The sequence below is a fragment of the Tupaia chinensis genome, unplaced genomic scaffold (assembly GCF_000334495.1).
Source record: "Tupaia chinensis unplaced genomic scaffold, TupChi_1.0 Scaffold144378_1, whole genome shotgun sequence".
Classification (NCBI taxonomy): Eukaryota; Metazoa; Chordata; class Mammalia; order Scandentia; family Tupaiidae; genus Tupaia; species Tupaia belangeri.
The window spans coordinates 3109844-3132318 of record NW_006204238.1 but is presented as its reverse complement, the minus strand read 5'-3'; the positions used below and the strand labels follow the sequence as shown (position 1 = coordinate 3132318).

Sequence of the window (22475 nt, the reverse complement as noted above, 5' to 3'; positions counted from 1 at the left end):
TCTCAAAAAAAAAAAAAAAAAGCCAATGGTACTTCAAATTTTGCTTCAGTTGTTTTGAATTAGGGGCAGCTGCTAGCAAAGTATCTTTGTGTTATCTTTTCATTGTCTTCTTTCCTTTGACCTATCCCTTTTCCCTCCTTGGTACCAGAGATTTCAAACCTGGCTTCCCTAGCTCTCTCCCACTCTGACTTGTCTTTCTACTCAGGTTTCCCAAGGGATCAACTGTGACCTGAACATTTTCTGACACCCTCCCCCATCACTAAAACCTACTGTTGGAGGCTTACTACATCACAGTCTTACTTGATAAACTGACTTGCAAATCAGTAGTAAGAAGTGGTTTAGGTATTAATAACAGTATGTTCCTACTCTCCCAACGTGAAAATGATCTGGGACCTTTAAAATTTAACTCAAAGAAACAACCACCAACAACCAGCTGGCATTTCAGACACTGAGTGGAATATTCCAGGGAAGGAGAGACTTGTGGTATGAATTAAAAAAAAATAAATAAATAAAAATAAAAAAAAAAAAGAATCCCTCCCAGATAGATGTTCTCTATTCTATCTAATGAACAGAAAGGACTCTACTTTGCATTGACAATGTTTTAAGTTAATAACATTCCCAACAATTTAATTTGCAATACAACATTAGAATATCCTTACTTTAAAATAGTTTTTTGTCTACTCTCCCTAAATACTTTACTCCTCCATTCTGTACACGTGGGCAATGGCCTGAATATAGAATGTTTCTGTAGACAGGTCCTCTGCAGGTACCACCAACAAGGCCCCGAAGACTTCAAAAGTCTTACTCCCTACTACTTCATCAACACTTCTCCCCATGGCTTACAGGCAGCAAAAGAAGCTTCCAGAGCCACTTCATTTCCTGCCAGGAGGCTCACGAGGGAGAAGCTAACCTAATTTACCTTAAAGAGAGAATGCAAGAAAAATGAAAAGGAATTCCTCTCCCATGAATTTGCTCTCTGACAAAACAAAAGTATGGTGCACAGTAATTTTCAACAGTTCCATCACCCAAAGGATAAGGTATCTCAATCTATAACATGAAAAGAGAAAGTATACACTAGGGCTGAGCTGTGTACCCCTCAAATTCTTAAGTTGGACTCTTAACCCTCAATGTGACTATATTTGGAGCTGGATCCTACAAGAAGATAATTAAAGAAGTCATAAACGTAGGGCCCTGATCCAATGGGATTAGTGGCCTCATAAAGATATACAACAAGGAGCTCTCTCTCTTTCGCTCTCTGTCATGTGAGGACACAGCAAGAAGCCCTCCTTCTTTAAGCCAGGAAGAAAGCCTTCACCAGGAAGTGAATTGGCTGGCACCTTGATCCTCAACTTCCCAGCCTACAGAACTATGAAAAATAAAGTTTTGGTGCTTAAGCCACCCAGTCTATGTTATTTTGTTGTAGCAGCCCAAGGAGATTAAGACAATATACATTTTGTTTTTTAAAAAAAACTTCAAATGAAAGCTGACAAATACCTCACACAATGCAATGCTATGATAACAGCAGACAATGCTACAGAGTGACCAGGTGTGACTGTGACACTGTGAAGCCTCAGTTAGGAAGAAGAGACTCCTTGACATACTCTCTCTCGACAAGTATATACTATGATTTAATTACTAAAAAAATTTTTTAAAGTAAAATTCTGTGACAGTTCACTATCAACAACTGGGTGAAATCAGTAGTGATGCAATGTTATGTTGACAAAATTAAAGTAGAGTGGTAGGCTCTATTTCAGAGATGAAGGCAGATATTTTTATTTATTTATTTTTGTAGTAGTAATATTCATAGTTCAATCACTATACACCATTTATATTGTAAAGAGACTTTACCAAGCATGATGTACCTCAGTCCAGCCCAGTTGAGAATACTATACACATCCATCCACCTCAACAGATAATAAAAAGGCAGATTTTGTCAAAATAGAAAATCAGAACAAATTGTAGACCTTCATTAAATGCCTTCAAAAAGTTTGCCTTCCTCTAACGAAGTCTTCAGTCAGTTAGGAGAATATGTTAAAAGTGAGTGTAATTTGCTGCATTCATTGTAGTAACTACTTTATAACAACCTCAGTTCCCTGGAGACCTGGGCTCTGGTACCAGCACTTGGCCAGTCTTATCCACCCATGGGCTTCACACTCCTGATGTGTCTCAGCACACCCAGATCGCTCATAGACTTCCAATTCTGTATCTGGGAGAAACTGACTTTCAGGACAATCCTCGAACATTTCAGCAAGTTGTTTTCCATGCTATTGGTACAATGTAAATTATGGTACCAAACTTAAAATTTTATCCTGCAGACTAGATATTTTTACTACAAATATCTCCTTTTTCAGTGCACTCTGGCAAAAAAAAAAAAAAAAAATGTTAATCTCCTAGCAAGCAATAGGTATGGCCTACAAAGCAAATTCCTTGGTTTGGCAAAATAGTAAGTTTTCTATCTTATCACTCTTGAATAAGAAATTCTAAGGGGGGAAAATTAATTTTTAAGTAAGCTAGTATTATGAAAGAAAAGCAGAGAAATCTCACCTGAGGTGTCAGCTCTACTTCTAATTCACCAGATAGGTACTGTCGTTCAAATTCTGCATTTTCTCCCACGTACGAAGAGACCATGCGTTTTATCTGCTTGGATCGAAGTAAAAGGCCCAAGCCAAAGTTGTCAACCCTAAAGAAAGATGAAGGCAGCTTACAATCAAAGACACTGTTATCATTTTCATTATTTTAAAAAGTGAATCTTACTGATTTAAAAGAAAATAAATCTTCTCTGCTAGATATTTAACCATTATCTCTCAGTCTCCCACGACCCTAAGAGCTTTGCAAAATGGCTGTTCTTTTCTTATTTTATATTTAAGGAAACTAAAGCTCAAAATTAAAGTGATTTTTTTCCCCAAGATTTGCACAGTAAAAGATACAGCCCATATTCAAACTCAGGGTCACTCTTATAATTCTACCCCACACCTTCGTTCTTTCCACTACTCCATAGTGACTTTGGTAAAGCTGGACCGGTGCTCAATGCTCAGTGCTCATCCTGACCTTGGAGGCGCATAAATGTAGCGGCCTCGTGACTTTCCTGACCCATACTGGCCCTGAAGGAAGATCTTAACAGAGAAGCTGCTTCTGCTTAAAAAGAAGAACCAGGCATTTCAGTATTTAAAAGGGTAATCAGCATATTCACTGAAGTGTGGACCCAAAATATAAATAGCTACGAACATTTTCTCTATAACATAGATATTTTGGTCAAGATGAGTTACACACTTAAACATTCTTAACAACAATCAGCAACCTAATCACAAACATGTGAAAAGATTGTAGGTAGCAAGAATAATCCTATATCTGTTAAATGACATTTAATATGGTTTAAGATCTCTACAGTTTTAAGATCTCAATTTATTTATTTATTTATTTTTTAAGAGAGTTTTGCTATAGAGCACATGAGCTTGCTGGAGAGAAAAAGAAAGTGAGAAGTCACCCCATAGGAGGGAATTCCATACCACAATTCCTTCTCCTCTTGGGATTTGGGGCACGTATGCATACACACGTTCCCGTTGTGAGTTTCAAGCAGCCCGAGTCTGGGACTTGACCCATGGTTGGACATATGCGAGTCCAGCACGTAATCATTATGCCATCTACTGGTCCCAATAGCTCATTTTATATTAGAACTGATGTATGTGTGTTGGCTTTTTTACTTCCCCCAATAGGTAAAGGTCTTTAGGTTTGTGTCTATCTTCTTACTTCTATTATCTTTTCGAAAGCAAAATAGACCTAGAATTTTATGCAAAGTCAATGTGATAAGATAGATCAATAATTGAATGAATACTTTTGCATTATCCATCACATTATTCCTCTGTTACTCAAAAGTTTCAAAAATACTTTAATCAACTAGAGAAAACAAAATTATTAAGACAAGAAAGAATATTTGACCTACACTATAAAACCATTTTTAGTTCATTGTTTTATTTCTTTTATGAGGAGACAGAGATCAACAGAGAGAGAGAGAGAGAGAGACTGAAAGAGAGAGAGAGAGATAACCCCCTCAAGCAGGTCTTCATGCCACAACCCACCCCTAGTCTCAGCTGGATAAGATCATGGACATACATGTACACCCAACACACATCATGCCAGGGAGATGAAGGCTGCAAATCCAGGACCTTCCCCATGTTTATTTCCAGTTGCATTACCACTGAGCCACCATCCATCCCCTAATGGTGAAGTACTTTTAATGGTGAAAACTACAATGAGCTATAACTCCACTGCAAACATTACAAACATGAAAAATGGCCAAATAATAAAGAAGGAAATACCAAGTATTGGTAAGGATATGAAACAACTACAACTCTCATACATACAATCTTAGAATCACTTTGGAAAAACTGAGTTGTATCTATTAATGCTGAAGATATCCACGGGACCAGCAGTTAGCGTAATGGCTATGTCACTGGACTTCCACGTCGTCGACTGCAGTTTGAGTCCCAGACCCGGTGGCTTAAACTCACGCCGGGTGCATTTGCCTGCGTGCCCAAGATCCTGAGAGGAGAATGGAGGAGAAGGGATTGTGGGGTGGCCATCCCCCCTGGGGGTGATTTCTCGCTTTCTGTCTCTCTGTCTGTCTCTGTCTGTCTGGTGAGCGCACACACCTTATAGCAAAAAACCTCTTCAAAAATAAAAAAAAAAAAATGCTGAAGATATCCATATGGTATAAGTCAGCACTTTTACTCTCAACAAACATACTTATTATGTTAATCAAAAGACAGCATATATTGGGGCCAGCAGGTGGCTTGGTGATTAAAGTGCTTAACTCTCACATGCCCAAGCACAGTTCAAATTCCATGCCTGGCGGCTTGAAAATCATGCCAGGTGCATGTATGTGCATGCCCAAAATCCCAAGATGATAATGGAAGAGAAAGGACTGTGGTGTGGCCATTCCCCAACTAGGGGATGATTTCTCACTTTCCCTTCTCTTTCTCTCTCTTGCAAATGTATGCGTTCTATGGTAAAAATCTAAAAAAAAAGTATATGAACATTCATTAAGCAGCATTATTCATTATGGCCAAACAATGGAGCTTCTAAATGCCCATCGACAACTGAACAAATGAATAAATTGTAGTGTATCCACACAATAAACTATAATCCAGAAAAGAGAGTGAATGTTCTATAGCCACCATGAATGGATCTTTTGTTGAGCAAAAGAAGCCAGGTACAAAAGACAGACACACGGTGAATTATTCCTTTTATATGAAGTTCGAAATCACAATGTGAATCTGTGAGATCCTAAGTGAGGATGTCAGGTACCTGAATAGTGGGAGAGAACAGAGACTAGGAGGAGCTAGTCTGGGGTATAGTCATGTTCTGTGTCTTTATCTGGGTGTTGGTTATACGAGTATACAGCTTATAAAACTCCATCAAACTGTACACTTATGATATGTTCATGTTTCTATAGTAGGCTTCAATAAAGGTTCTTAAAAAGCAGAAACAGGCAGCAGGTGGCACACACGTTAAGGAGACTGGATCCCACATGGCCAACTGTACAGCTTGAATCCTGGACTCAGCAGCTTGAAAAATATGTCAGGAGGGACTAGCAGATGGCACAATGCTTATGTTGCTGGACTCCCACATAGTAGACAGATGTTCGAATCCCAGACACATAGCTTAAAACTCACACTGGGAACATGTGCATGTGTGCCCAAAATCCCAAGAGGAAAATGGAGAAGAAGGGATTGTGGTGTGGCCATCACCCCTGGGGGGTGATTTCTCGCTTTCTCTCTCTCTGTCTCTCCAGCAAGCACATGTGCCCTACAGCAAAAAATATCTCTAAAGAGAGAGAGAGAGAGAGAACAAAAGAAAAATGTATCAGGAGCATGTGCAGATATAACCAAAAAAGAGGAGAAGAAATTGTGGCATGGTCATCCCCCCAGGGGGTGATTTCTCACTTTCTCTTTCTCTCTCTCTCTCTCTCTCTCTAGCAAGTGCACATGCCCTATAGCAAAACACACACACACACATACAAGCATGGAAATGTCAGGACAAAGGCCAGACCACCTCCTAGAAACAGAAGTCTTTGTCTAAGATCTCTCCCTCCTAATTCCTTTAATGCTCTGATAACTCCTTCCCTATGGAGCTGGTATTTACATACTTTCTTCATCCCATAACCTCTTACAGAGTTCTTTCTATGCTCCAGGACTGGTACGTCAGGCTCCGGGACTATAATTTTGAATAAGGTCTAGTCCTGGGCCCTGGAGAGCTCTGAGATTATTGAGGAAATAAACACATAAACCTATAAATACAACACAGGGAGAGACATGCTAAGGGAGTCTGCTTGAAGTGTGATGAGAACACTGAACATCAAGAATCCAAGTGTTAGGAGAAAAAAAGAAGATAAAGGTCTCACATAAGGAAAAGTTATGTAGAAAGTGGCACTTAAATGGACATTTAAAAACAAAGAAACAAAATACATTTGAGAATACAGTTGTGGATGGAGGAGTCCAAGGAAATAGGGGGACGGGCAGCTTTGTGAAGAGACACTCAGGATGACACTCGTTGCGTGTGTCTGAAATGGGGACTGAAAGCAAAAGTGCGGCAGGAGGGGACAAGGCAGGCCAGGTTGTCCTCTCACACAACTTCATACTGAAGAATATGGAGCCCCCATGAATAATTTTAAGCAGAAGAATGGCAGGGTATATGATTAACTGTAGACTCCGAAGTGAAAGGCAGAGTGACCACTAGGAGGCCTGACACCGTCCCGACGAGTGAAGCGTCTGAGCTGAGGCACTGGCAATGGGAATGAAGATAAGGAATAAATCAAGGAATACGTCCCTGGGAGAAATATTCTACTCATACAACTTGATGCCCATCCTGACATAGACCAAAACCCGCTCTAGAACTCTGGTTTTGGCGATATAATGGAATATCGGGTTTGGGGGAGGAGGAATTAATCTGATGATCACCAGTGACATCCATGGCCCTTTGTGTGACAAATCATTGACATTTCTTCTATTAATCATTTTTTCTCCTCCCAGTTTCACTCTTCTCCACCCTCATACTCCTCACACACAAAAGTGGCCATTCCAACTCAACTAACTCCTTCTCAACTCTTTGACTGTATTATTTTCAAGCCTCTTACCCCCGCCCTATATACTTGGTAAAGTGGTCTGGGTCACAAATAACTGCCCACCTTCTGCTAATTTGTTCTAGAGCCTAGCCTTCAAATACTGACTGATAACATTTCCCACCCACCATGGGTTTAAAAGAAATAAATGTGGGGTTAGCAGATGGTGTAGCGGTTACATCGCTGGCCTCCCATGGTTTTAGTCCCAGACCCAGTGACTTGGAAATCATGCCATGCGCACATGTGTGTGTATGCCCCATGATCCCAGGAGGAGAATGGAGGAGAAGGGATTGTGACATGGTCACCCCACCCTGAGGGGTGATATCTCACTTCCCCTCTCACTGTTTCTGTCTCTCTCTCCAGCAAGCACACACACCCTAAGGCAAAAATCTATAAAAAAGGAAAAAAGAAAAAGAAATAAATGCACGATTTATTATCACTTGTTTCGAGAGAAAACTAAAGGCTAAATGAGTATGTTCAAGAGAGGAAGACCAAGAATTCCACACAGGTTAATAATACTATTGTCCACTAGGGGTCTCCAGGTCACTACAGATTCCCCATCTCTAAAACTACAATACCTCTCTGGTATAATTCATACACTCAATACTTTGACATTCTTTTTTAACCTCCTCCTCAGTAATCCTCGGGTACGTCTCTAGTTCTTCAGGTTAAAAATCCTACTGCACCAGACTTGGCTCCTCCTGCAGCTTCACCTCATGACAACCCATCCTTAAATGTGCTCAGTAGAAAATTAGTGGAGTAATCCGATCTTTAACTCCTCTCTCTCACAGTCTCTATCAAACCACTCAGGAAATTCTGACTCTTAAAATCTATCCTCTTCTCAGAATTAAAAAAGTAAAAAACGTAATAAAATAATTAAAACAAACGAAAAGATATCTATCCTCTTCTCACTCCATTCTCTGTGTCCTGTGTTCTCTCTTACCAGGATACTGCAGGAACCTCCCATGCTTCTGTTCCTGTCCCTACAATCTCCTTGCAGCATGGCAGCTAATAAAATATATATGTTAATAACATGTCACTGCTCTGCAAAAAACCATGCAGGAGTACTTTATGCAGAGTAAAGGCAAAGGTCTCTGAGCCGCCTGCACGGCCCTTTGTGATCAGATGCTCTGTCATATCTCCGTCCTCATGCCTATTCTCTTTGCTCACTTCTTTCTCTCTGCTGGCCTCTTCCCTGTCTCTCAAACACACCAGGCACATTCCACCTGAGTGTCCTCACACTGGCCTTTCCCTGTCCTGGAAACTCTTCTCCAAAATTACCTGCAAGGCTTCTCCCTCACTTCTTTCAAGTCTCATCTCAAAAGTCACCAAAGTGAGTCCCATCTTGATCACCCCATTGAGTACAACAACCTGCCCTCCACTGTAACGCTCCCAGTCAATCCCCCTACTTGCTTCTTTTCTTTTCCAAGGCACCTATAACTTCCTAACATCCTGGAAAATTTATTTATTTGTTATATTAACTACTTATTGTCTGCCTATCCCCCCACTAGAGGGGAAGGCTCACAAAGCTGGGATCTTGGTTGGTTTTATTCACATTGTGGTACCCCCAAGTACCTAGGAGCACATACAGCACATAAAGAGAACTGCATAAATATTTGTTGGGCAACTGGTAGATAACTTATTGCTCAATTCCACTCTCCCCCTTCTCACTGGCTCCTCTCTAATAAGAATGACAATCACCAAGTTTTCTGCCAGATAGTTTCTGTTTGCCCTTGGGCTCCATTCTCTAGCCTCCAGCCTGCTCTGTGCCTGGGAACGTCAACCTGTTGACTGAATCAATAAGCTCCCTTGTCCTCTGGCTTCTGAATGGATTCAGTCACTTCTGGTTGGTTTGATGAACTGGAGATATCACCAGGAAGACGGGGATGAGAGGAGAATGAAAGCAGAATGTATATTCCTCTGGCTCTGTCCCTGACAAGTTGCAGCATGTGTGTTGCAGCTTTGAGGTCCGGATAACCCACTCCCTCCCCTTATCCCTTTAGACCTAGGGCTGGGGTAACAGTGTTCCTCTTGTCACCAACCTCAGAGTTCTTTATTTGTCATGTTTTTCCTCAGTCCTGACCATTCCTTTAAAAAAAGATCCCTTTGTAGGGAGGGATATAGGGAGGTAAGACATTTGTGGGACACAGAAATGGTTTATTACCTGTAGATGATAACGTGTATAGTATTCTCAATTGGATTGGTCTGATGTGTATTTCGATGACGGCTAAATTCTCTTTAGAAGCTAAATGATGTATAGCAAATGAATGTATAAAAATAATAATAATTAAAGAAAGAAAGAAATTTCATTAATTATTTTTTAAAAATCCTCTTGGTAAGTTCCTCAGTTACCCAGTATGAGAGCACCATTGATATCCTCTGGAGCCCTGACAAGTAATTCATAACAATAATTAATCCATGAGGGTACAAATGATTCATTTGCTTTCTGTAGTTTTAAATATCTGAAACTCCCTCTAAGCCTATATTCATACCAGTAACCAAAATACAGTTGGTCATTCAGTGACTTAGGAATTTTTCTAGCTCTTCTTTCATGGCTTTCTGTTTGACTTTCCAGCCCATTAAACATTTGAATTTGACTCTGTTTGGAGATAAGCTCTTTGTATTTATTGATATTGGCTCTGAGAGTCATTGAGTATTTAGCCTTTACTTTGTTTGTGTTTGTGTGCACCTGTGTGTGTGTGTGTGTGTGTGTGTGTGTGTGTGTGTGTGTGTTTAGTTTAATTTCTTCTGAGAGAGGAAAAAGAAGTCAGAAAGAAGAGAGGGGAACCCTAACAAGGTCCTCACACTGTAATGCACCCCCTCCCTGCCTCCATCAGCCCAGATGGCAGGTATGCATGTGTATGCCTGCTGTGAAGAGAGCTCCAGACATGAGCCTGGGTCTTTCTCACGTGGGCCTAGCTATGCTACTACTGCACCAATGTCTGACAGCTTCCTTTGTTTTTATTGGGTCATTGGGAAAGTTGTGACACGTTTCTGCAGAGGAAAACATAAAAAATACATCATGACTTTCCCAGTGACCTAATAAAATAATATCCTGGCAGGGCAAGCAAGCAGTACATAAGATGCTCAGCCCAGGCTACCACTCAAGCAGGTGCAAAGTCAGTCTTCATGCCTTGAAAAATGCAGTTAGTTTGCTTATAACAAAAGTGTGTTCTTACCAAATACTTTCCAACTCACAACTTTAGCAAACATGTATGCTGGGCCTACTATTATCAGACACTGATGATAAAAAATGAAAAAGACAGGAAGGACCCTTGCTCTTAAGTGTTCACAAACATAAAAAGACATACATATGAGGATTTGTAAATGAAGGACATACTTTTGATAAAGAAACACAGACATTAAAGCATCTCAGAGCTCTTCGATCTAGAGCTAATGCTGATGGATGTTAAATAATGTTGCTTGTCTCTAACAACCAACATTTTTCTAACATTTCTAAAAAGGAAGAGATTTGCTCTTTTCCTGTAGCAAAATAAGCTTGGGTTTCAAACATTTTAGTGGCTAAAAGAGTCTCAAATAAAAACTCATTGAAGAGATACAATGATATAAAGCATAAGATGTTACACGAGAGACATCAACATTCTACAAATATTTTCACTTTCTGAATTGGAAATTTAATTTTTTGGATTTTCGTTTTTTAAAATTTCATTAATTGGCAACTGTTGTCAAAATAAAACTAACGAAAGTTAAGTTGTAGTCACTCACCAAATTATTTCTTTTGTTTATTTTTCATTTTAGACATACTTAAATCTCAATTACACAACTTACATTTACTCTGATAATATCCAGCATCAAGAGGAGGGGAAAATAGAGAGAGGCTGGTCAGCAGGTACAACGTTACAATTAGAAGGAATAAATTCTGGTGTTCTATTGCACTGTAGAGTGATTACAGTCAACAATAATGTATTACATATTTCAAAAACAGCTAGAACAGAGGTTTTGAATACACTCACCACAAAGGAATGATAAATATATAAGATGATAGATATTTTAATGATCCTGAATTAATCAGTATTCAACGTATAAATGTATCAACCCATCACAATGTGTCCCATAAATATGTACGATGATTGTGTAAAAATTAAGAAATTTATGCATATTTTAAAGATTTATTTTATTTAACCATATTTATTTATCTATTTATTTTCATTTGGGCGGGGAGAGGGACGGTGGCGGGGGAGAAAGAGAGAGAGACAGTGAGAAAGCAAGCTGCCAGGTCTGGGATTTGAACCGAGCTCGGCCATGTGGTACTCCAGCACCCTTAACCACCTCTTATACCAAGAAGAGCTCATCACTGAGCTTATCCATGCTTATCCTTATGCTGGGGGTTCTGTCCCTATCTGTCTCTCTCTCTCTCTCGTATTGAAAAAAATAAACTTTAAATCCCTTCCTTTCCAGAACTATAGTCTAAAATAACTGTGTCATGAGGAGATGAACATGACTAATATAACACTCTCATTCTCCTTTGGGTATGAATAGGCAGGAAATAGGAAATAAAGCCTTCCAGATGGAAAGAATAGCATAATTAAACTCAGAAAAGGAAAAAAATGAATGCAAATGTAGCAACAGCTTTGTTTACTAAATAATCTGCTATTTATTCTAAATTGCATTAAAATAATATGCAAAACTCCCAATTTGAGTATTTTTATTGATTTTTTAAGATCTTTAAAGTCTTTCATTGTTGAAAGAGAACTAATGAGTTAACATTTTGTGTACAAGTAGCTTTTCCCAACATAACTAAATGTATCTTAATATGGCTGTCATTGTTCAAATGATGGCTTATTGTTAACCATTTTAAAAAGAGATCCCACTAATTATGAGCTTGCTGTCTATCCCACTTTCTAAGAACAGCAACATTTTTTTTTTAGAGATTTTTGCTATAGGGTGCATGAGCTTGCGAGGGAGACAGAGAGAGACAGAAAGCAAGAAATCACCCCCCAGGGGAGATGGCCTCACCACAATCCCTTCTCTTCCATTCTCCTCTGGTGATTTTGGGCATGCATGTACACACGCCCAGCATGAGTTCTAAGCTGCTGGATCCGGGACTCAAACTGTGATCAACTACATGGGAGTCCAGTGACATAACCAAACAGTAACATTTTTTATAATTAATGATATTCCTTCATTTATCATCTAGAAAGTATGATGGCATAAACAAAAGAGGCACTTCAAATTGATGTCCTTCTTGTTTTATAAATAATAATCTATCATAAGAAAAGACATAAAAAATTTTAAATTTTAAAATGCAAGATTCAGTTTGAAAATATATATTCTAATTTTAACAAAATATTTTAAATTTTTAAAAATAGTGGCACCTCAGATTAAGATAATATATATATATATATCTTAATATATATATATATTACTTACATCTTTATGTAAGATAAAATAAGATTGTTTTACTTATGATTATGAAGGATGGTATGAAAAATGTTTGGAAAAAAGTGTAACCTCCACTCTTTTTAATTGTTTAATTGTGTGTGCACTCACCAGAGAAACAGACAGGAAGACAGAGAAAGCACACCCCAAGGAGGTATGGTGATGCTACAATCCTTTCTTCTCATAGATAGGCCTGTTGTGTTTTCTAAGCCACCAAGTCTGAGATTCAAATCACAGTCTGCCATGTAGGATCCAGCTCTCTCAACCACTGGGCAATGGGGCTGACCTAACCTCTATTTCTTGATTTTTTTAAATACCATCTTTTAATGTTTAGGCATACTGCTCATGTAGAGGGGAAATTTTCATTTTATTGGTAAACTGTTTAAATATAGTCAAGAATTGCCTTTTTAAAAAATTAGTTGTTTTAAAAATACACACTTCTTTGATTTATTAGAGCTAAAACTGCTTTTCTTGAAATTAAAAAATATAGCAAAAAATACATAATTAATGACCATAGTAAGCTATATAGCATCAGCTAGGTGCTACTCAGAGAGTAGAATGAATATACTATAGAGTTTTACTCCTAAAGTCAGACATGTATTCACAGATATGTATATATTAGCTGAGCTTGCTATTGAAAGTAGTTAGATTATTTTAAAAATTTTGTGAATCAATAAAATGTGGGGAAAAAAAGGAATGGAAAACAACTGTGGACCCTGAGATAGTGTGGGAGGCAGGTGAGAAATGGCAGAGGGTGAGAAATAGGGGGAAAATATATAAATACATGCATATACATATATGTATATAAATAAAGAAATGGAAAATTATTTACTATAACATGTATGATTAAGCCACTATGCAGTATACTCTGGATGAGAAATCACATTTTGTATGCTGTGACAATGTTTAGTGAATGAATATAAATTAACTAATTAAAAATTTAAAAATTAAAAGGAAAAAATGCACGCTTACCCTGCATTGTTGCTAACAGCAGTCAGTCCTTTCACTCCAGTCTTTAGTAAAGCATTTATCAAGTTCTCTGGAATTCCACATAGTCCAAAACCTATAATAAATAAGGCCCAAAGACAAATAATTTCTGAATAGGATAATGTTTTTTCAGGAAAATGTATGTATTATTCTTTTCAACAGAATACAAATAAAATAAATTACATTATTAGTTTACTAATAAAAATACACAGATATATCTTAGCATTCAATAAATTGTCATATGAGGGGTCTTCAAAATGTATATGGGAAATATGAATTATGAAAAAACTACCCATGGATTTCAATTTTTTTCAACAACATAAAGTCATGCTTTAATACCATTTTTTCATGAAATTTTTGAAGCACTCTCATATATCTCTGTTTAAATGTTCTGTACCTTTACATAGTACCAGACATAACTGTCAAGTATTTTAGTCATTAAGTATAAAGCCAAGTGCATCTAGTACATATGGTTACACACCACTCATCTCATACTTCACTATTTTATCTATTATTGACTCACTTCATTATTCAACTCTTTCACAGTTATTTTTTAAGCATGCTTATTTAATATACATGAGCAGATTTTACAAAATTGGAAGACCAGGCCAATAACTCTCATTTCTTTACATTTTCCACAATTCTTCAAATAGTGCTAGGTTTTATTTATTTTATTAATATTTATTTATTTATTTAATTACCTATATACATTTTTTTTTTATTTAACCAGAGAGAGACAGAGAGAAAGAGAGAAAGCAAACCAGTCTGGGACTCGAAACATAGTCAGGCACATGTGCACCTTAACCACCACGCCACCTGATGGCTCTTGTGCTAGGTTTTAAATAAACATTCACTGAGACCAGCAGTTAGCGTAATGGCTATGTCACTGAACTCCCATGTAATCGATCGCGGTTCCAGTCCCAGACCCAGTGGCTTAAACTCACACCGGGAGCGTGTACGTGCGTGCCCAAGATCCCGAGAGGAGAATGGAGGAGAAGAGATTGCAATGTGGCCATCCCCCATTGGGTGTGATTTCTTGCTTTCTGTCTCTCTGTCTCTCTCTGTCTTTCTGGAGAGCACACGCACCCTATAGCAAAAACCTCTCCAAAAAAATAAACAAATAAATAAATAAATAAACATTCATTCAGTTGAAAGAATGAATGTAGATTGTCTCTAAAAATAAGCCTTGATCCTATTTATAAGAATCAGACAGCGAGTTTAGTGAGTTTAAGGCAGTGGTTCTAAAAGAAACTCAAAACAAAACAAAAACAAAAACAAAAACAAGAGAAATCAGGGAGGGAGTTTGACAAGAGGAGATGCTTCAGTACTTTCTACTTCATAAAGTAAGTATGGAAAGAAGTGACTTGGTGCAAACAATGAGATCGATGCCATCGCTTTTAGTTAAACAGACTTCCTGAGGATCTAGGGATTTTTTAAAGGTACTAGTAAGATATGACCACTTTGAAACTTCTGTTTATCAAAATAATAATCAAAAAATATAACGGGAGGAAAAAATAAGTAAAATGTTACATGTTAAATCTTACTAAATGTTCAGGAAGGGGATACTAATAAAACAATAGAAAACATGTGTAATAAATAAATATAAAATAGTGAATAAACTATATAATAATTGGCATTCTTATCAACACAGTTTTGTCACTGTGATATTCCTGCTCCAATAAAAAATAATATGACACTACCATGAAAGGGAAAACAATATTATTACTCACCACCAACCAGAACTGTTGCACCATCAGGGATGTCTTTTACAGCTTCCACCGGATCTGTATAAAATTTGGTATGGCGACGAGTACTGGTTGAAAAGTAGCAAACACATCCCTAAACATTTCAAAAACAAAAGTTATGTTTTACACTTTTACATTTTAAGTCAATAATCATTTGGGGACATGGCTTTATGTTGCATGCTTCCAATAAACTGCATAGCAATTTATTCAGTATTGATATATAAATGATAATTTTACTATCTCTTTTTTTTGGTATATATTTTTCAATATTTTTAATTGATAAGTAAAAAATTATACATTTTATTGTGTACAATATGATATTTTGATATATGTACACATTGTATAGTGCCTAAATCAAGTTATTTCACATACATACTATCTTAACACTTATTGTTTTATGGTGATGAGATAGGAGATTGACCACCCACACATAGGGTAGAGGCCCACAAGATGGAGGTACCACCGTTGCTAGAAATCACTTGCTAGAGATTGTTTGCACACTAGTTTTCATTGAAAATCACCCATAGAGATTGTTTACACACAGTTTGCTCATACTAGGAACTGCTTCGGATCAGCTTAAAATAGTGGGCAGCATGACCTAAAACAATCACAGAAATTACGGCTTTTTCCATATCTCTACTACATTCTCCAAAACCTAGACAATGGTCTTTAGAGCACAAAGTGCTCAAAGACTTGAGAAATCATTGACCACTAGTTTTCTAAAAGGAGTATCCTGACTAGCATGTAACCCTCACAAGGTAAAAACATAGACAAGTTCCACCTAGCTAGGATAAGAGCCCCAAGTCAGTATCCACTTTTGGGACCCAACCCATTGTGAGAGCTTTTCTTTTTCAATAAAATCTGCTTTGCTGCCCCTTCCACTTGTCCTTGCTTCTAATTTTTCATGATGGTGAGACTGAATCCAGTTACTTTACTGCCAGATCCTACATCAGTATTGAGGCTCCAGTCAACCCAAATTCCTGCATCAGATAAGAACACTTAAAATCTACTATCTTACCAAGCTTCAAGGTACAATATGTTGTTACTAACAGTAGTCACCACGAGGTACAATAGATCTCTTGAACTTTTTCCTCTTGTCTACCAAAACTTTGTATCCTTTGACCAACATCTCCCAGTTCCTCCACCCCACAGATTTTGACAACCACCATTTGATTCTGTTTCTGAGACAATATTTCCTCTTTAAAAGAGTGGTGCTTTAAGGGATTAATCCTTAAAAGTAAGATGAACATACTCTATCACAGGTTATCAGCAGAGTCCCCTTATGATCAGTATCTTCTATTACGTAGGGGGAACTCTAATTATGTTGTTGTGGCCACCTAAGAGAATGAAAGCAGATGATCCCTACACTGGAATTCCCACTCACAACAATCATGTCATCAAGCGTCCATTTCTGATAGTAATCTAGCTTTCCATTCAATCAATAAATATGTACCAAGAACCTACTACGTGCCCAGCTCTGTGCTCTTTACTTCAACATGGTATTAACATGTATCTGGAGCCCTCCAGAAATTTGAGTACAGTGTGATAAATACTTCAAATATCTACATAGCTGGACCCCTGATCCAATTTTAGATGCCAGGAAATGCTCCCTAAAGGGACAAGAAAAGAACAGCACATAAAACGACTCATCTCCCTACGGGGCTTGAAGTCTATGAATCCTCTAGGGAAGCAGCAAACTATTATCTAACAAGCTATGGCTAGACTTATCAAGGTGAACTATTTGGTTCCAAATGAGTCATTTAGTGACCAATTGATGGACACAGTTATAAATTATTTTCCTCTTTTATATTTCAATCACAATATAAATACGAAAAAATGAGAAAGCAGATTTTGTGGCAATCGCTCACTCATGCTCACATCAACTCTCCTTTATTCTCCTGATATATTCAACCTAAAAAAGAGAGGGGATGGAGAGAACGACTTCTGAATCCTGATACATGGCCGCCTTAGTAACCCCAAGTGTAAGCTTACACTGCCCAAGTCTCTCAGACAGACACAACCTGAGGTCAACAAGGCAACAGAATAAATAAATGTCTATTGTTCTTTTAGTCCTCTAAAAGCTCTTCAGATAAAGTGCCAGTTGGTACAAAAGACTATTTAAGGGAACTATACAGAGGCAAAGTCAAATGAGATTTGCCAGCACAGAGGTTCCACAGATTTTTGCCCCTTTAAATTTCAACCTTGGTCAAAGTCAAGTGAGGAGAGCAGTATAATCCAAATCTTGACAAATAACTGGAGGCAGAGAGAGAAAAGGCAATGTTTGAGGATAAATGGTACATTTATGTTTACAAGACAAAAACACATCTGAACTTTTTTGCATTGTCTGGATGGTTCACTCTAGTGTGTGTCTGCTAATTTATTTGTATCAAAAGAACATTTTGCCTAAAAGAAAGGACTAACAAGTGTGCAAAATGTTCACAATCGTTTGTGAAATTTTAGTTTATCATTAGTTTGTAACTATGTTATTGTTATATATATATCTTTCGTATTTTTATTTTTTATAAAAAATAAATATATAACAAAAAGAATGCAAGAAATACTCAAAATTCTTACAGTGCGAGATTTTTTCTAATGCACTTCTCCTTTTAAAGTCCTCTCCACCTTCATTCTGTGTCCAGTACTTCAAATTCTTATACTTACCCTCTGAAGCATTATCCTACTGTTGAAACTAAATTTTGTCCCATGATTTCCTAATCCAGAACCTCCTTCCTTTCTAACCTTTCTACCATTAGTTCTTTCACCTAAACTTTGTTTTCCTGTCATTCAACACTCCAGAACTTAATGAAAATGTACTCCTTTTTCACAATCTTTCAGTAAAAATCTACAAAGCACACTTCTTTTTTATTCTTAAATAAATCTTATCTTAATTATACAGTACTGCACACCCAGGTGATATTTACCTTGTCTCCTTGCAGTTAAATAAATCATGACACAGAATGGCTGACATTGCCCACTTCAGTATCAAAGTTTGAAAAATAAAAGGGGGGGAACCATATGGAGAGAGATGAAGAAAACCACATTCTCTTGAGGGGAAAGGCGGTCGTAATATGCAGATGGCTACACACACTTACAGCCCTGCAAGACAGAGAATGGCATTGCTGCTAAGATGAGGCAATGTGTGTTGAAATGCTTCAGCTGACCAGAGAAACAGAGGAATGTTAGTCTTCAACTAAATACTGCCAACTGTTCATCTATGCCATGAGCAAATCTCAAGGAACTCATGGAAGTACGTGGCACTCTATAGGAGCACAGATGAAGGCGACTCCAACCTGCCTGGTGGATCAGAGAGCTGGAGAAGTTGGCCAGGAGCTGAAATACTGTTCAGGCTGGGGATTCCATACAGGGCAGCTACATGAGTAAAGGCAAAGAGATAGGAGAAGCCTTGTTGTGGCCAGAAATATGCAGGATCAGGTCTAGAGAAGTTCATGAAGAATAGGTTAGACTGGGAAACTGCAGCAGGCTGTGAAAGTCTTGAAGATTACATAAGAGAGTTTCAACCTCATCTTTCAATGAACAAATGGCAGCAACACTTTTGAAACTGAGAGATGTCACAATTTTAGATGAAAGAAAGCCTGAATCAGAAAAATGGCACCGGGGGAGGGGGGAGACCAGCAGTTAGCATAATTGCTATGTCGCTGGACTCTCATGTAGTCAACCACGGTTTGTGTCCCAGACCCAGTGGCTTCAAATTCACGCCAGGTGCGTGTGCGTGATTGTCCAAGAACCAGAGAGCAGAATGGAGGAGAAGGGATTGTGGCATGACCATCCCCCCCCGGGGGGGGGTGATTTCTCGCTTTCTGTCTCTCTGTCTCTCTGTCTCTCTCTGTCTGTCTGGCGAGCGCATGCGTCCTATGGTAAAAACCTGTCCCCCCCGCCAAAAAAAAAAGATTAAAAAAAAAAAAAGAAAAATGCCATGGGAATTCATGCTTTCTTTCACCCATTTTTACAGAAATACCTATTTCGTACCAGCCATATTAAATACTGCAATACAGAGATAAAACAAACAATAGTTTTTTAAAAAATCTACAGGGCATGGTCTCTGCTATAATGAAACTTACAAACTAGCAAGGGCAATAAGTTAGTTAACTAAATAAGTTACAAAAATTTAAACACAATTGTAATATTCAATTGGGAAGCCACAGGGAAGAAATATTAAGTAGATGGCTGCCAGGTACAGCCCTGAGGACATTTCAGAAAGAAGTGTACTTATGACACTTGCTGATCAGTTGGAAGTGGTGAAAAGAGAGGATGGTTCCAAAGTTTTCAACTTACATAGTGGATAGATACAGTCATTAAATATAATGAAAGAAAAAAAAATAAAACAAGGAAGAGAAATGTCATTTTATGACTGGTTTTGTTGGGATCAGAAAAACATGAATGCTGCCTGACACCCAGGTGAAGTTGATCAGTGTGTTACGCCAGAAGAACTGCAACTCAGGAGAGTCCAGAGTTAGAGATTTGAGAAAAAAATAGTTTCCAGGAAGGGATAGTTTCAAGTGTTCTTAGAAGATGGTCTTTGTTTTGGTTTTGTTTTTCACAACTAAATCTCTATCGTGAAAAGAAAATAGTTATCAAATGCCCCCCAGTCCCCCCATAGTAACGAAGGAAAGAAGATACCTTCAGATAGTCTAGTTCAACCTAGGTCCATGCCAGTGGATCTGAAAGTAGCCATTAATGCAAAGAATGGGGCTCCATCTAAGACCTACTAAATTAGAAACTCTGGGAATGGGCACAACAATCTGTCTTATAAAGTCTCCAGGTAACTACAGATGGTTCATGACTAATGGTGGTTCAACTTACAATTTTTCACTTTACTATAGTGCAAAAATGATAGGTATTCAATAGAAATTCAAGTACCCATTAACCCCTTAGCCACTCCATACAATGCCTAATAAATTACATGAGCTATTTAACACTTTATTACAAAGTAGGCTTTGTGATAGATGATTTTTCCCAATTATAGATGAATGTAAATGTTCTGACTACATGTAAGGTAGGCTAAGCTATAATATTTTGTAAGTTAGGTGTATTAAATGCATTTTCATCTTACGATATTTTCAATTTACCATGGATTTATCAGGATGTAATCCCATCATGAGTCATGAAGCATCTGTATCTTATTTTACCTGTTGGTTATGTTTAGCAAAGAAACTCTAAAGGTTACTACGTAAGTGTGCCTGCAGGGTACTCTCATCCATGCATTAAACATGTGTTGAATATCTAATGTATGTATAGTGGTGTGTCATTTGAAGGAGAGGAAGAATAAAGCATGCAATATGGATCCTGCCAACAAGAAACTTTCATCTAATGGAGTAAAGCATGCAATATGGATCCTGCCAACAAGAAACTCTCATCTAGTGGAGAAGACAATGTACACATAAGAAAAGTTAAACAAGTACACAGTGTTAATATTTCAGGGAAGTAGGTGGTAAGGATTTAAATGCTAAATACACAGTAAGGGCATTAAATGCATGAGCTGGGTGGACCATCTGGAAAGCAGGAGTTGGACCTAGGATAATCAAACCTGAAAGGGAAAGTTTGAACTCTTGTGTGAAACTTTTAATGAGATACAGCAAAACCCCTAATTTGTAACCCATCCATCTAAGAGGTGTGTTGGGCCTCGAACATGGTTTAATGATATACTCAAGGTGAGAAAGACATAAAATGAGTAAACTGCACTCAGGCAAATAAATAACCATCAAATAAATTGACCTTAGCACAAGGGCATCGCTGTGTTCTGGTTTGCATCAGCTTCAGCACCCGCAGCAATTAGACTGAAGGTCAAGTTCGCTTTTACTAATACTGTATATATATCTAAAGCTATCTGCAACTATACTAATATTTCCTAAACAGCACTTGAAGTAAAATAAGCCAGTCTGCAATCCTTCCCCAGCACTTAGAGAGAAGCAGTTTAGCGACCCTTGGGTTCTCAGCTCTCTTGGAGATAGGGTCAGGGGAGGGGGCCATCAGGCTCTGAACTACTATTTAACGCGCTACCACCACCCCGGGAAAACATTTTGCCTTCCCTACCAAGGAAGAGGTCCTCATGGTTACTAAGGTGGCCAGGTAGTGCCACTCTACTGAACCTGTTTCTCTGATCCAGTACTGGGCTCCTAGGACTCTGGACAGTAATCCTGCAGACAGTAATCCTGCAGAAGCATGGGTTTACCGCAGAGACAATGCATAGTTCAAAAACACACAACCCACAATCCACGGTGAGTGTTCCTCTAGCTTTGGAAAATCTAAAGCCTCCAACCCAGATCGCAGGGGTCTCAGAAGGGGCTTCCGCTCCCGCGGACAGCAGGCGAGCCACGGCCAGATCTCCAGGCTCCCCTGCTTGGCCGACTAGATGCCAGGCGAGCGCTCCAGTCCGGATTCCCTTCCCACCGCGGAGGTGCGGCACAGCCATATAGGGAGGAGAGGATGCCGGGTGGCGTTCCACGCCCGCGGCGCCCAGAATCCGCCCCCTTGGCTGCGAACTCGGGTCCAGCCGCGGCTAACCTGGCCCGGGGTTCTGCGCCTCTAGAGGCGCCTAGGCCGGTGCGGGGCGCAAACGTAAGCCCTGCTACTTCCATCCCGCCCATGCCTTAAACTGCAGTCCTTCTCGACGGATTCCAGTCACCAGAAACCTTTCCCAAGGGCGGGCGCCGCGGGGACAGGAGGCTGCTGGCACTGTGGAGACGCATGCCAAGGGGAAGCATGCGAACCCCAAAAGACGTAGCCGCGCTGCTAGGCGTTCCCCACTGTGCTCAAGCCTCTCCGCGCGCTTCTTTGGGTCGCCTCGCTCTAAGGGGAAACGGATGCAGAACCAAGCAAAGGCGATCATTCGAAGGAGCGGCGAGGCCAGAGACCCAGCCGCAAGGCCAGAGACGCTTCGGCACGTCCTGGTGTCCCGGGCGCCGCATCACCGATGCCAGTTCTTGGGCTGGATAAAGTGGGTGTTGGCAAGGAGAAAACGCGGGCACCACTCGGGTTTTCGTCCGCGATCTTCCCTCGCGTGGCCTTCCTCTTGTCCCGGACTTTACCTTGGCCCAGGCGCTCCGGGACACGCGGATGGGGGCGCAGAGCTGTAGCCGGGAGGGGAGCAGTTTGAGAGCCGCCATCTTCAGGGCCGGACTGAGGGAGCAGGCGGTGGGCTGAGGCGCGCGTGCGAGTGTGTCAGTGTGCCTGGCCCGAGCCGCCGCAGCGGCCCTGGGGAGCACAGC

General features: G+C 39.3%; 1 protein-coding gene across 1 annotated transcript in view; it reads right to left on the bottom strand.

Moving 5' to 3' along the window:
* Positions 1-22462, bottom strand: part of OXCT1 (3-oxoacid CoA-transferase 1) — a 170090-nt gene extending 147628 nt beyond the window's left edge. Inside the window, exons 1-4 of the mRNA XM_006166967.3 lie at positions 22296-22462; positions 15235-15343; positions 13490-13580; positions 2545-2680 (exon numbers count right to left, since the gene is read on the bottom strand). Coding sequence (XP_006167029.1) covers positions 2545-2680; positions 13490-13580; positions 15235-15343; positions 22296-22373 — 414 coding nt within the window. The 5' untranslated portion in view covers positions 22374-22462. The remainder of the gene's footprint in view (positions 1-2544; positions 2681-13489; positions 13581-15234; positions 15344-22295) is intronic.
* Positions 22463-22475: the final 13 nt, after the last annotated feature.